Source organism: Diceros bicornis, chromosome 24 (genome assembly GCF_020826845.1).
Source record: "Diceros bicornis minor isolate mBicDic1 chromosome 24, mDicBic1.mat.cur, whole genome shotgun sequence".
In the NCBI taxonomy this organism is placed as follows: Eukaryota; Metazoa; Chordata; class Mammalia; order Perissodactyla; family Rhinocerotidae; genus Diceros; species Diceros bicornis.
This window is the reverse complement of record NC_080763.1, coordinates 51,020,593-51,034,546: the sequence shown is the minus strand read 5'-3', so window position 1 is coordinate 51,034,546 and position 13,954 is coordinate 51,020,593. Positions and strand designations below refer to the sequence as shown.

At 48.4% G+C, this 13,954-nt stretch overlaps 1 pseudogene and 1 gene segment (V, D, J or C); both read left to right on the top strand.

The window, feature by feature from the left end:
* Positions 1-1,113: 1,113 nt before the first annotated feature.
* Positions 1,114-2,873, top strand: LOC131421217 (immunoglobulin heavy variable 4-38-2-like; annotated as a pseudogene).
* A 6,592-nt stretch (positions 2,874-9,465) lies between these two features.
* LOC131421216 (immunoglobulin heavy variable 3-23-like) lies at positions 9,466-10,055 on the top strand. The segment is given in 2 exon segments: positions 9,466-9,550; positions 9,655-10,055. Coding segments are annotated over 2 exon segments (447 nt in total).
* The last annotated feature ends 3,899 nt before the right edge of the window (positions 10,056-13,954 follow it).

Below are 13,954 nucleotides of genomic sequence, written 5' to 3'. Positions count from 1 at the left end.
ACTTGCTTCCAGAGACCAGAGCTTCCCTCTGACAATTAGGAGCTCATCCCTCCTGCAAGCCAGTCACTGTGAAGCTGAATTTCCGATTATCATGCCCATCTCTCACTCAATATGTAGGAAACCATGTTCAGTGAATTCAAAACTTACTGGCAGTGCCACACCAGCAAGAAATAGATACTTCTAGAATGTGTGAGTTTGTCCCCTGAGACCAGGTGCTGGCCTAACATACCGAGTGCTGAGGAGCTCCACCAGCTGTCTGTGTGTGGTCCTGAGAAGGGCTGGGAATTCCTCAGTGTCCAACCCCAGGGACAGAGTCCTGAGGCTCACTGTCTTCTTGTAGACATTCAGTTGTGCACAGGAAAAAGCAAGATTAGCTCCCATTGGCCCTGTCAACAGTGCTAGGAAAGATGACCATCTCAGCAGAAATGCCTACCTTGTCCCCAAAATAAACTGCATGGTTCCTTGTTAGAATAAATACACTTCCATAGCAACCCTTGAATATACCTTGGAGTGAGGCTGTTTCAAGTGAAGAAATGTTCATCCCAGTTAAGTGAGCCAATAAACAAGTTGTGAATTATGATAAACATTGGATTGTACTCAGCTTTGCCTGAATTCATTGTGATTATTACATTTAGATAGTGTCCCTGAATTTTGAAAATCCATTAAATAAACACAAGATAATGCAGAGGGGAAGTGGATTGGAATGGAAGCCTGACAATTTCAATAACACTGGACATGAGGTGGGTATTTGATAAATGAAGATACACACATCTCCATGGGAGTAGAGGCACAGTGACTCTATTCCCAAAGCTGCCGTTCATCCTTGACCACATCCGATCTCCTGAGCAGATCCTTCAGCACATTCCCTGACCTGGAAGAAGAGGACCCGGGCATGGTGAGGGGGAGCCCAGAGAGGACTGAGTTCTCTGAGGCAGAGTCAGTATTCCCCTCCCAGCGGAGCCCCAGAGACAAGGACCTTGCCTACTTTCTTCTCCTTTTTATAAAAAGGCACCTCACGTATGCAAATCTCCACTTATGTCATCAGACGAAAACAAAGTACACCCTCACTCAAATACGGGTTCCTCCTCACTCTTGAAAATGTTTTCTGGAGTTATGGATCTCCTCTGCAGGAACAGGAATCACCTGTGGTTCTTCCTCTTTCTGGTGGCAGCTCCCAGATGTGAGTGACTCCAGGACTCAGACATGGAGATATGGGGACACTGCCTCTGAGCACATGACTTACTGTGTTTCTCTCTGTCCACAGGTGTCCTGTCCCAGGAGCAGCTGCAGGAGTCGGGACCCGGCCTGGTGAAGCCCTCACAGACCTTCTCTCTCACCTGTGATGTATCTGCACACTCTATCACTAGTGGTTACTACTGGTGTTGGAACCGACAGCCTCCAGGGAAGGGGCTGGAGTGAATTGGGTGTATCCATTATAGTGGGAACACCTACTACAAGCTGTCCCTCAAGAGTCGAGTCACCAGTGATGCATCCAACAACTGGTTCTCCCTGCAGCTGAGCTTTGCGACCACAGAGGACACGGCCATGTATCACTGGGTGAGATACACAGTGAGGGGAGGTCAGTTTGAGCCCAGGCACAAACCTCCCTGCAGGAGACAGGAGGGCCTCAGGACACCAGGGGGCAATCAGGACCCACAGAGCACAGGTCCAGGCTCAGAAGCAGGTGGAGGGAGGGAATGGGGAGGAGCTTCCTGTTGTGATAAGGGATTTCCTCTCCTCTCAACCACTCTGCTGCCTCCAGAAACATGTCTCACTTTGTTCTTTGTGGCTCTAATTTTTCACATTCTCACTGCAGGTGAGAGAGGAGGGAGTACATTTCTTTGTTTGCAAATGATATGTGACCAGTCACTAGGGCCTTTTCGTCACCGAGTTTCTATTTGACTTATTTGTCCATTTTAACAAACAAAATATCCTAGGGATTCTCATCATCACTTGATTTGTGTTCTTGACTGAATTGGGTGCCACGCTCAAATGCATATGTTGACTTTTCAAGCCCCCATGTGACCCTATTTGGTGATCAAGCCTTTAAAGAGATAAATAAAGGTAAAAGTGGTCATGAGATCGGGGTCCTAATTTGATAGGACTGTTGTCCATATAAGCAGAGGAGGAGACACAGGATCTCTCTCTCTCTCTTTTCTACCTGCACAAAGAGGAAAGTCAACGTGAGGACACCACAAGAAGCCAGCCATCCACACAACAGGGAGAAAGGTCTCACCAGACACCGACCCTGCCAGGACCTTGACTTGGACCTTCAGCCTCCAGAACTGTGAGAAGACAAATGACGTTCAAGCCACTGAGTCTGTGATGTCTTGTTAGGGCGGCCTGAGCTGACTAATACAATAGGGAAAGGTCTCCCCAAAACGCCAGTTCAGTTCAGACACACAGTGTCCCTACTGGGCCTCTTCCCTCAGACAGGCAAATATCTGTCCCCAGGAAGTTATGAGAGAACAATGCATAGGGCAATTCTCTATGCCCTACACCCAAGAAATGGAATTCCATTTCAGAAAAAAAACCGTGGAGTTGAGGACAAATCTTGCCTGGGAAGATGAGTAATCCAGGCCATTTCTGAATAATATATTTCCCATCACCAATACAGGCCCCTCCTCACAAGTTCTACCCTGCCACACCCTGAGATCTCCACTGGAATGTGCAGGGACGAGCAGACACACTGGGGTAACAGTTCGGGTCTCTACCCTCTTGATGAACGTGAAGTCATTCCATTTACAACAAGTCTGCCTGCTCTCTGTCCCCCTGCCCTTCCCTCTGTAGACCCACCACTCTTCCTGCTTGCCTGGAAATTGGAAGACAAGGAAGAGACTTTCACGGAGACTTTGTCCCCTGTGTTCCCCTAAGGCAAATAAGAAAAATACTTTCCCCTGGAGAAGGGCAGATAGACACCTCCTCTATGCTCCCCCATGTATGTCCTCAGCGCCTCCTGCATGCAAAGCAGAACCCAGTCTCAGGCTGAAAGGCCTGCCCTGGGCTGAGTAGCCCATCTCCTTCCCACAAGAGCCCTTCACAGGAGCATTGCTGTGCTGGGGTGCTCCTCTGCCTGGCGGAGCTCCCAGCTGGAAGTGTCTCAGGGATTTCAGGTAAGGGCTCTGGTCACGTGGTTCCTGGTGTGTTTTACTGAAGATGATCCCCCTTGTCCCCAGGAGCAGCTGCAGGAGTTGGGACTCAAACTGGTGAAGCTCTCACAGACCCTCTTCCTCTCCTGCTCTGTGTCTGGATTCACTTTAATCAGCTATGGTGTGAGCTGGACCCTCCAGGTTCCAGGAAAGTGGCTGGAGTCAGTAGGTATGATATAAGGTGATGGAAGCACAAACTGTAACCCAACTCTTAAATCCTGAGTCAGCATCATCAGAGACATCTCCAAGAACCAGGTTTGTTTAATGCTGAGCAGTCTGAGAACCAAGGACACGGCCGTTTATCACTGTGTGAGACACAATGAGGGGCCGTCAGTGTGAGCTCAGACACAAACTTCCCACAGGAGACAGGAGGCGCTGGGCTGCAGGGAGTCTTCAGTACACCAGAGGGTGCACAGGACCCACCAATTCTGTGTTTCTCCCCAGGAGCAGGAGCAGATGGAGGTTAAGGGCAGGGTTCCTGTCAGGGTCTGGAGTTTCCTCTCCATATAGCAGTTTCCACGGGGGAACTTGTCTGTACTCATGATTCTGTGTTTACATCTTCAGTCTCTGAATTAGAAATATTTGTTGCAATAGGAGAAAACATAATCACACACAGAAAAGGCAGAGAGTCACTTACCGTTGATAACTCCTGTCCACAAATGCCAGTTATGACAGCTTCTGATGTCAGTCAGCCAAATCTATAAAAGTGACTCTGTTGACTCCACAGTGCAGCAGAGCACAGCTCAGTGTACAACCAGCCAGCAAGCAGCAGCATAAAGTGCAGGCTGGACATCAGGCTACAGAGGCATCATGAATCCACAGCAAGAGAACTAAGACCCCAGTGGTGGGGGTCACTGACGTGACACCATGCTCATGGCACCAACACCAGTTGACACCATGCAAAGGCAGAGGGACCCCCACCAAAATTTGGCATGCATGTCCAGGCTGAGAATGACACAAACATACATAGAGAATATAAAACGTTTCATCACCTCCCTTATTGAGGCGTCTTCCGAGATCAGGACAGCCCTCTCGAGCACGTCAGAAATGGCTTGATGGAGCCTTGAAGGAGACTGGCTCAGGGATTTTACTGTGGTTCATGGTGCGGGAGGGGTGACTCTCCTGCTCACAGGAGGGGCTTGTCTGGTTTGAATCTCCCGCCAGCATTGAAGGAGGGAGAACCCAAGCTTTCCTATCAGATTTCCCAGGTGAGGGCAGAAGGAGAAGAGGGGAAATGAGCCTTAAGGCGTCAGCAGCCAAACATCAAAAAACAGTGTGTGACTACTTATGCCACTTAACAACTATAAGAAATGAATGGAAAAAAGGGTAAATGGCCATTATGCGTAGATAACAATTCAAATCCATAGAAAATGAGAAGAATGTTTATATGTAAGCAAGCAACAAAAATAATAATAACAACAAAAAATAGAATTAGCCAGGGTCTTAGTCCAATGTCTTGGATAGAAGATGCCCACTATCCAGATCATAAGCTTTTTCTGATAGTCTTGGGTCACATTTCTGCTTCTAAGGATCAGAAGCTTCTCCAGGATCTGTGAGAGTCCTCAGTTTGAGGTTCTCTGTTGGAGTAGCCTTCCAAGTGTAGAATTATGAACTGACTATTTGGTTGCTGCAATGGCTGAATATTTGTGTTTCTCCAAAACTCATGTGTTGTAACCTAATGCCCAGTGTGATGGTGTCAGGAGGTGAGTCCTTTGGGAAGTGCTGGGTCGTGACAGGGGAGCCCTGATGAACGGGATTAGTGCCCTTATAGAAGGGGACTGAGGACACTCTTTTGCCCCTGGTGCCATGTGAGGTTACAACAAAAGCACAGCTGTCTTTGAAGAGGGCTCTCATCAGACATCAAATCTGCCGGTACCTTGATCTGGGGACTTCCAGCTTCAGAACTGTGAGAAACAATTTCAGTTGTTCATCAACCACCCGGTCTACAGTACTCTGTTAGAGCAGCTGGAACAGACTTTGTGAAACACGAGCCCAACGCTGACTCTCTGGTGTTTGCCCTCCTGCATTTTTTGTCAAATGTCCCTGATGAGAGTTCTTCAGTGATGTTCAAGGGCAGTTTTTCCCTGTGTTTCTTCAATAGATAGAATTAACTGATTACCATAGGAAGCTGTTACACAGATGTAGTATAATGGCAGTGTTAATCACTTGGTGATAGGAGTGAGGTAATCCCTGAATCCTTTTCAGTTTTTGTGATGTCTGAAGGCAATAGAGCAGAGGCTAGTATTGGAGGAGGCATCTCTAACGCGTGGTCCTTCCAGTTATCGTGTCATTGGGAGACAACTGATGTGTTCTTGAGGGACCCAAATGCCATAAGTGCTGGTGAGAATTCCACTGGACAAGGGAGTTCAAGGATTTCTGAAGGCTCTGATAATTCCAATTTAGGAATGCTGTTTTTTCAGCCCTTCTAGACGATTGCAAAAGGTAATGACAGTGTGGTATTTGAGTCGTAGTTAACACCTTAGAGAGCTATTTTACAATGATTGCTGTAATTATTAGTGATTGCCATCAAGGTTGTCAAAAACAAAATTTCCATAACCTAAAATTAATTACTCCCAAAACTTTATTCACATCTTCATTGAAAAATGCCTAGTCATAACTGAGTTTCTTCTATAGTCCCAATATTTGAAACTGATCATCCAAGAGAGACTAGAGAATGAAAACTAAAAGCTTAGTGCAATGAAACTCGTTTATATTCCTTTCACCAAACTCATCTGAACTAAATGTAGCCCAGGAGCACTGCTCTGTTTCTCTGTGTAGATCAGGCTTCTATTTCCACAATGACTCAACACAGACTCTCCATTCTCCTCAAATATGTAGCCTCCACATGCTATAAGTTCACACTCTGTTCTGAGTTTATCCTCTGAACACTTCACAGGGGAATCAATCCAGTGTCCAGCCACAGTTGTCATTCATAGTGCCCATAAATGTCACAAACTCCTTTTGGCCTCACATACCTATTTCTTTCTTTGTTGGGGATAGGCAACAAAGAAACCCACCTACAACCACAGAAACCTATGCAAAACTATTATATTTTATTCTGTGTGAGCAATAATGTATATCAGCCTCTATCCAGGCCCACACACCCCCTGAAGGCCAGGATGGACCCTTCTCATCTCTCTGCTCAGGTTAAGGGACCAGAGAACCCCTGGTGAGAAACAGACACACCTGTTCCGGGAGGTTGGGTGCTCTCTCCACCCCTCTGCTGTCCCAGAGCAGCTCAGCCCACTTTTCTAGACCCTAACCAGAGGCTCCATATGTATCCTGTTAATTCAGCATTCCCAACTTCTGATGACTCTCCTATCATCTACATACAGGCATGTAGGTGATTTATTATTTAATTCACTCGAATAAAATATGGAATAGCTGGGAGGGAGTATGCTGCATTCAAGGATCCACATGAAGCATATGGAAGGGCTTAAAGACAAGTGGATCGGGCCGGCCCCGTGGCTTAGTTGTTAAGTGCGTGCGCTCCTCTACGGGCGGCTCAGGTTGGGATCCAGGTGCGGACCGACGAACTGCTTCTCTGGCCATGCTGAGGTGGCATCCCACATACAGCAACTAGAAGGATGTGAAACTATGACATACAACTATCTACTGGGGCTTTGGGGAAAAAAAAGGAGGAGGATTGGCAATAGGTATTAGCTCAGAGCCGGTTTTCTTCAGCGAAAAAAAGAGGAGGATTAGCACAGATGTTAGCTCAGGGCTGATCTTCCTCACACACACACACACAAAAAGAGAAGTGGATCTAAGTCAGTAAACGCAATGCTGAGGACACTGCATTGAGAGTGGGTGACCTGCCCCAGTCACACAGGTGTGACATGTGGGGCAAGAGCAGAGCAGGTGTTCATTACGCAAATGTGTCCATCAGAGTTGAGGACTCACACAGGTCCTTTCTGGCTCCCAGGGAGGGAACAGTAATTGCAGTGATGACAACATCTAACAGCACTGCCATCCTATTACACAGCTTACATCTAAAGTTTCCACTGTAATCTCCAATCTATACCATTTCCGACAGAAACACAAGGTGGGAGGCCACATCATCACAGTCACACAGTGACCCCACATATAAGATGACTCAGCATATTGGGGAGCTGAGGACCCCCACTAGCTGTCTCTGTTTGTGATCCTGAGTGGAGTTTGCATTTCTGAATGTTGTCCCTCAAGGAGAGAGTCCTGAGTCCAGAGTGTTCTTGCAGACACTCAGATGTGTACAGAAAGAAGCGAGATTAGGGGCTGCCAGGCATTTCAACAATGATAAAAATGATTACCCTCTAACAATTTGGCTTCCTTGTCCCCATAATAAACTGCATAACAGATTGACACAAGTAAATCCAAGTCCATGGCAGCATTGAACACAGCTGGTCCTGAAGCTGTTAGAGTGAAGAAGAGTTCACTCAAATTAAGTGACCCAGTAAAGCTGTTCTGAATCACCAAAAACAGTGGAGTGGACCCAGCTTTGTCTGAATTCAATGCAATTTTTACATTTAGCTGCTGTCCCAAAACATGTGAATATATCACACTTTAGATATGAGATAATGGTGCAGGGAAATGGACTGGAAGGGTTCTCTGGAAATCTAGAGAAGGGCGATCAGGATCTCCAGGGGTGCTCAGGAACACCAGGGGGCATTCGGGACACCCAGGGGTGCTCAGGACAACCAGGGTGACTCAGGACAACCAGGGGGCACTCAGGATAACCAGGGGGCACTCAGAACTACCAGGGGCCACTCAGGACAACCAGAGGATGCTCAGAACAACCAGGGGGTGCTCAGGACAACCAGGGGACACTCAGAACTACCAGGGGACACTCAGGACAACCAGAAGACACTCAGGCACTCAGGACAACCATGGGTCACTCAGGACAACCAGGGGACACTCAGGCACTCAGTACAACCAGAGGACACTCAGGCAGTCAGAAGTACCAGGGGGCCATCAGGCACTCAGGACACCAGGGGCACTCAGGGCAACCAGGGGGCACTCAGGACACTCAGGGGGCGCTCAGGACAGCCAGGAGTCGCTGAGGACCACCAGGGGGCTCTCAGGACCACCAGGCGGCGCTCAGGACCACCAGGGGGCGCTGAGGACAACAAGTGTTCGCTCATGACAACCAGGTGCGCTCAGGACAGCCGGGGGACGCTCAGGACAGCCGGGGGACGCTCAGGACAGCCGGGGGGCTCTCAGGACAACCGGGGGGCGCTCAGGACAACCGAGGCGCGCTCAGGACAACCGGGGGGCGCTCAGGATAACCGGGGGACGCTCAGCAAAACGAGGGGGCGCTCAGGACAACCAGGGGGCACTCAGGACAACCAGGGGGTACTCAGGACAACCAGGGGGCACTCAGGACACTATGGGACACTCAGGACAACCAGGGGACACTCCTGACCATCAGCGTTTTTCATTCCTTTTTAAGTTAAAACCAAGAACTAAATGCTTGTATTTGGCAATGGCTTCTGGCATCCCCCCCAGAGATTTATCCCTTGAGGGTGTAGATGGCACTATTTCCATGTCAGGGCTGCGTGTTTGGGCTCAGGATCTGCTGCAGCGTTTCCTTAGCTTCCACATTGGCTCTTTTAGCGTGAGTGTACTCTTGTGTATCAGCCACATCTCTAGGAAGCAGGCACGCATCTAAAAGCTTCTTAACTTGTTGTTCGTCACTGTGTGTGTTCCAGAAGAGGTGAGATATCACTTTGTTTACAAAACACCACGATGTCATGCACTCCTCCAAAATGTACCTGCTCTCAGCATACGTGTTCACTGTTTGGTCTTTAGCTATATTCAAGCTCTAGTAAAGGCAATAAATCCTGCAATCTGGGGCACTTTACGTCAGGTCAAGGACTGTGCACAAATGAAAACCTGAATGACTCGTAATTGATAACTTTTACATTCAATTCTGAGGTATGAGCCATAAAACATAACTTTAGGTCAAGGTTGTCAATGGGCATCTCTAATAGATTTGAAGGATATGCAGAATGTCCCGTAACGAAGATAAGACAATGTGAGCACAAGCTTAGCATTTGGTAATTTCCACTGCTCCCCTCACATCTAAGCACACACTCATTGAATTCCCCCTGCCAATTGTGACCTAGTTAAAGTGAAGGAGGTTCCCCTAATTATATTAAAGCATCGTCCTTGGACACTCCACACTCTGGGACTCTGCCCTTTATGTGGGTGTCCAGATGCAGAGCCTGCTGCATAGTCAGAGGACATGCAAATAGGGCCCTCTCTTTGCTGATGAAAACCAGCCCAGCCCTGACCCTGCAGCTCTGGAGAGGAGCCCAGCCCTGAGATTCCCAGGTGTTCCCATTTGGTGATCAGGACTGAACATAGACCACTCACCATGGAGTTTGGACTGAGCTGGGTTTTCCTTGTTGCTATTTTAAGAGGTAATTTATGGAGGACAAGAGACATAGAGTATGTGAGAGGATGTGAGTGAGAGAAACAGTGGATGTGAGACTGTTTCCTGACCAGGATGTCTTTGTGTTTGCAGGTGTCCAGTGTGAGGTGCAGCTGGTGGAGTCTGGGGGAGGCTTGGTGAAGCCTGGGGGGTCTCTGAGACTCTGCTGTGCAGCCTCTGGATTCACCTTCAGCAGCTATGCCATGAGCTGGGTCCGCCAGGCTCCCGGGAAGGGGCTGGAGTGGGTCTCAGTTATTAGTGGTAGTAGCACATACTATGCTGACTCCATGAAGGGCCGATTCACCATCTCCAGAGACAACTCCAAGAACACACTGTATCTGCAAATGAACAGCCTGAGAACCGAGGACACGGCCGTGTATTACTGTGCGACAGACACAGTGAGAGGAAGTCTTTGTGAGCTCAGACAAAAACCTTACTGTGGGGAGACAGGAGGGGCTGGGCTGCAGGGGGCACACAGGACACTGAGCACGTGACCAGCCCCAGGAGCAGGTGCAGGAGGTTAAGGGCTGGCCTGTGTTGTGGTCTGGGTCTTCCTCTCCGTATCACAGCTTCTTCAGGGAACTTCTCTATGTTTGTGATTCTGTGCCTACCATTGAAGTCTCTGAATACAAAATGTTTTCTGTTGTTGTAACTGGAAGACACATTCTCACCTGTACAAAATGCAGAGTGTCCCCTGTGGGGGCAGAAGTGACTCTGCCAGTGTTCCAGAGGATTAAAATCTTGAGGACAGGGAGCACAATGGTGAGTCTCTTCCAGCCTGACTCAGGACAGAGACCTCAGTGGGATTCTCTATTAGGACACTCACTGGGATTCAGGCTGGAACCAAGGGAGAGACCAGGATGGTGACAACCCATAAAGCCTAGTGACTCCACATCTGTCCCTCCTCCTCATGCAAAACTCTGGGCGTCACACTCAGCGCTGATCAGTCCTCTGTTTCTGCTAATTCATATTCTTGATTTCTCCCCAGGCTTTATTCTCTCTCCTCCCTTTACTTCTTCTGCTTCCAGAAAAGGGAGCATGTGGTTTCTATTGTCTAAATCCCAGGTCTCAGGTCCTTTACCTGGAGCTCAGGTGTGGCTCAGGCTGTGGCTCCTGCAGCACCTGGGAAAGGCTGATGGGACTTGCTCTTTCACAATTGACATGGACTCTCCCCCTGTCCTCTGTGTGTGGACTCCTGTGAGAAATGCAAGTGCACATGAGTAGCCCAGGGGACAACGTTTGTTTGTTCAGAATGGGGTGTGGATGTAGAACTGATCTTGCTTTGCTCACGTTGTCACAGAGTCGTCTCCCTCACTTCTAACTTTGGGGAGGGCTGCTGACGGGCACTCCAGTGGGCTGTGAGCACTGGGGGAGATGATTGTAGGGCTGGCCAGTCATGTCCAATGTCCACAAAGTCGGCCATCATGGAGGCGATGCTGGAAGTTTGGGAAAAGTTGAATCTGCTGTCCACCATGTAATTCCATCTTCTCCTGTTCTCTGATTGAATCAGGCCCAGCCAGGTTAGTGGGACAATCTTCCTGACATGAAGTATACTGATGACATACTTTGCTAGCGTCTTCAGAAGATCTCCAGATTAGTGTTTGACTGAACAACTGGAGACTATTGCCCTTCCATTGACACATGTAACTGACCAGTGGCGTCATTATTTTGTACTTCAACTTTGCCAATAGAGGCAAGTTCACACTATCAACAACTCTGCTGAAATGTTGCCTCCATTAGGGCCTTCTGGAGAAGCAGACATGGGGACTGTATTACGTCACTTTGGATTGTTTTTTAAGGAATACACCTATTCTTATTTTGTGTATGTGTGTGTGTGGGATTAAGATTAGCCGTGAGCTAACATCTGTTGGTATTCCTCCTCTTTTTGCTGAGGAAGATTGGCCCTGGGATAACATCCATGCCCATCTTCCTCTACTTTATATGTGGGACACCTGCCACAGTATGGCTTGATAAGCAGTGCTTAGGTCCGCACTCAGGATCTGAACCTGGAAACCCCGGGCTGCTGAAGTGGAGCACATGAACTTAAACCACTATACCACCGGGCCGGCCCCAGGAATACACTCATTCTTGTGAGAGCAAGTACAAGAGGCCAGGTGCAGCTGTGGAAGCTGTTATTCAAGATGCGAGTCTGACCCTATTGAAGGAGAGAGGGAGGGAAGGTTGGGTGGAACATTCTGAAACTTCTGTGTTGTCCAAGGAAGGTCCAGGAAGACCATGGGATTGTCCTGGAGACAAAGGTGCCCATCGGGGGACCCCATGTTTCCCAGCAATGACCTGCCTCGGTATCCCTGCTGAGCTCAGTCACTGTCTGGATGTCCCCCCAGGACGCCCGTCTTCAGCACACACCAGGTGATGGATCAGCGTGCAGCATCTGGGAGCCTGGTCCATGGTGGCCCTGCAGTTGGAGGTGAGGGAGGTGCATTCTCAGAGCTGACACACTGCTTATGGGTTTTATATAAGAAAACATGTTTCTACTTGATTCTCTTGGCATAAAGAGGTAAACACAAAGACTGCAAACAATTGTAATTCCCACATTAACCCCAAATGCATTACTCGTTAATCTGTGCCATGTCCTTGCCCGGAGTTGCCTTTCTCATGAGGAGCTGTACGTGTGGGATGATAACTCTCCTTCCGCACACTCATTGGTTTCTCTCATATGCAGAGACCTTGAGTAGAACAGTACTGGACCTCACCCGCACTTTCCCTTGTCCCCTGTTGGAAGAACTGAGATGCACATGACTGCAGAATGGGAAGTGAGAGCTGGTCCTGCACCCTCAGAGCCTGCACAGACCCCCAGCTGCGGTTTTATAGAGTCAGGATTTCCCATGAGGGGGGACACCTTGAGCTGCCTCCTTACCAGTGAATGCTGCTCAGGTCTGAACATGGGTGCAGAGTTAGGGTACAAATATTCTCTCATGTATCAGCTCCATTCTGCACCTCACCATCTTCAGAAATGTGGGTAACAATTCAGTCTATGTTCTCCTGATATATTTTTCTCATCTCTTCAGTTTTAACATTGTTCAGAGAAAAGTGCTGCCTTTTATGTGTCACAATCGATTTTTTCATTTTGCTGAATTTATCTAGGAAACTCAGGAAATGGAAAATTGTGGGGTTCCTCATTTTTACTCTAATATGCCGATGTGGGAATTTTAATCTCGTGTCCAGAACTTGAATGCCGACAGTCGTGTTGTCTCTCTACTCCTTTGCTGATGAAACTAGAGAAAGCCCTCTCAACATAGCTAAGTTTGTGAGATTTCCCTTTCAAAAACTGGTAATGCCTTTGATTTCCTTCATTTACTGTACAGTCTTGTGAATACATTGTTGAGAAGTAGACGGAGAGCTTGTTGGGAAATGCCAGATTCATTGCAGATTTCACTAAGTGAGTCAGGACATCTTAGGAACCTGTGAACTGGGCACAGCTCCCACTACAGAACAAGGACTAGGTCCTCCAAGCTTTGAGGACAGAGGACAGGCAGGGCAGCGTGAGGGTGAGGAGGTGTTAGTGTCATGTCACTGTTTTCTCTCCTAGGAACCCCCCACATCTTCCTCACTCTGGGATTCAGTCAATTTGTAAGGGTGGGAAAAATCACTCAAATTGTTCTTTGCGGCATTGATGGAAGCCCAGGCAGGAGACATGGGAAGGCTTGTTTCTGAAGCAGCTTCCTGTGGGAATGCCCACATTCCCTGCCCTGTCCCGAGTCTACACACCTGTCACTCTCCCTCCCACTGCACCCCACCCTCTGGTGGTGCATGGCCACTGCCCCACACACCCCAGCGTGGCCCCTTCTGCTTTGGCTCTTGGGAACACCACTGTCCTGGTTGATCTCATGGCTCTGGTCTGCGTGCTGGTCCCTCCACAGGCTGTCAGTAGACCTCCTCCACTCCATGAGGGGCACTCTTGAGATCCACCCTTGCCCATCTCTTCTCTCGCCTCTCTCCTGAGACAGGCCTCACTCTGACAGACTCACTGTCATGTCATCTGGACTTTCATGTGGGAGACTCTTAACACAGCAGACCTGGATTGTTCTAACTGTAAAAGTTCCAAAGAAAGGTTTGTCTTCACTTCTGGCCCTTGGTCAGCTCCTGGGAGATGACCGCTGAAGCCTCGAAACAGCTGCCTTTTAAGGGTTTGTTTAATTCTGATGCCTTGGGGCATTTTGTACCGGTATGATCCTACGGTGCTCTATAGTGAATACCTGATTATTCTCTGGGGAGCTTGAATCTGATCATCTGAGGTTGTCATACAGTCTCTAAATGCCTACATGACCCTGGAAATCAAGGCTATGGTTGGCTATAATTGATATACCAAAAATGCTTATATTTAATTTATGCAATTTTATGAGTTTGCACATAAGCATACACCTGTGATACC